General features: G+C 47.7%; 1 protein-coding gene across 1 annotated transcript; it reads right to left on the reverse strand.

Moving 5' to 3' along the window:
* Positions 1-83: 83 nt before the first annotated feature.
* On the reverse strand, positions 84-1,331 carry LOC105558556. The gene has a single exon (XM_012006305.1). It carries the CDS (start codon positions 1,329-1,331, stop codon positions 84-86), a length of 1,248 nt encoding a protein of 415 aa, XP_011861695.1.
* Between the last annotated feature and the right edge of the window lie 395 nt (positions 1,332-1,726).

The raw sequence follows: 1,726 nt of genomic DNA on the forward strand, positions 1-1,726 counted from the left end.
GTAGCCAGTAGTACTTGACCTGAACCGGCCGCCCTTACGAACCGCGAGTAACTACATATCGCGCTTCCTTGATCTTTATTTGCCTAGGATTGGCTAGTTTCCTCCCCTTTGTCAGGTTTGTCCTTTCGTTCCTCGTGCAATAAGGTGTTGTGCCTTTTTTCGCATTTCTTGCACGTCTTGCTTGTGCAATCTCTCGCCAAGTGTCCCCCCTTCAAACAATTTAGGCAGAGACCCTTTACTCTAACTTGTTTGAACCGCTCCGGCACGGTCAAACCTTGAAATTGTGGGCATTGATAAATTTGGTGGCCTCCCTTGCAATGGGCACATTTGTTACTAGCCACCGCGGCATGAGAACTTGTGATCTTTGGCGCGTTGCCTGGACGCAAGTTTGTATTGGCTTGGCCGACCTGACTCCTCCCCGCAACCGCCTCCAACGTCTGACATCTTCGCGCTAAAAAGTCTGTCAAACCCTGGAAGGTAGGCACCTGTGCTGGATCGAGGCTATTTTCCCATTCTCTTATGGATATCAAATCTAGTTTGCTAGTGACTATATGTATTAACAAGTCGTCCCCCTGGTTAGTAGGTCGCTTTAGAGCTTGCAACGCCCTTGTATGTTTTAGCACTCCGTCCAACACAGTGCGAATGACCGCGCTGTTCTCCTTTCTTGCAATCGGCAAGTCGAAAATCGCCCGTATATGATTTTGCACCGCGAGTCTATTGTTATCATATCCTTCTTTTAACCTGGACCAAGTATCGGCGTAATTGACACTGGAAATTTCTAACGAAGACACCGTTTCTGCGGCCTCGCCTTTCAACGATGACTTTAAATAATGAAAACGCTGTATGTCATTCAACGACTTGTTGGAATGAATCAATGAGTTGAACGTGTCAAAAAAAGGATGCCAATCATTGTAGGATCCCGAGAAAATCGGCAAATCTATCTTGGGTAATCTGATATGACTTTCGTTCGGTCGTCTCTCATTAGAGTCTACTGCGATTGCTTGGTTCAGGTTCTCGTTTATAGCCGAAGCCGGTTTAAGTTGATTTCTTATTATCTTTTCCCCTTTGGATTTCAAATTAAAATATCTGTCTTCGAGGGCCTCTAATTCCTCGTCTAATTGATCCTCGGCAATGTCTTCCATTACCGCCAATTCTAAGTGAGCAGTCGATATAGACTTCCATAACTCGTCTAACTTATCTAACCTCACCTTTACTTTATCAACGTCAACCTCTTCTTCGCCCAAACTATTGAGAAAAGTTTCTATTCGAGTTAAACCGGCTTTAGCAGTTCTCTTTCTCAGCCTGAGTTTAGTTATTTCTACTTCCGCCATTGTTGACGCTCGTTACACGCGTGCGGATACAAATACAAAAAACCAACAAATAATTTGTACGCTTATGTCTATTTACGCTTAGTCCGATGTGTCGACCTCGTTGACTCTCCTCGCTGCGCTGCGCGGTTGAACACGTCCGCCTCGTCGCCGAGTAGCTTCGTCCGCCTTGTAGCGACGCGCTTGCCCTCGCACGTCCGCCTTGTAGCTGCGTAGATTCGCCCGCTTTGTAGCGACGCGCTTGCCTTGTTGTCACGTGCTTGCCTTTGCACGTTTCGCCTTTACCGGATCTGCCGGCTGCCGTGGACTCGCTCGCCTCGTGGTCGAAGGGACTCGCCCGCCTTGTAGCGACGCGCTTGCCTGTGAGCGCTCGCTTTGTTGTAACGTGCTTGTGTGCA

Source organism: Vollenhovia emeryi, unplaced genomic scaffold (genome assembly GCF_000949405.1).
Source record: "Vollenhovia emeryi isolate VEMERY1.0 unplaced genomic scaffold, V.emery_V1.0 DF947200.1, whole genome shotgun sequence".
NCBI lineage: Eukaryota > Metazoa > Arthropoda > Insecta > Hymenoptera > Formicidae > Vollenhovia > Vollenhovia emeryi.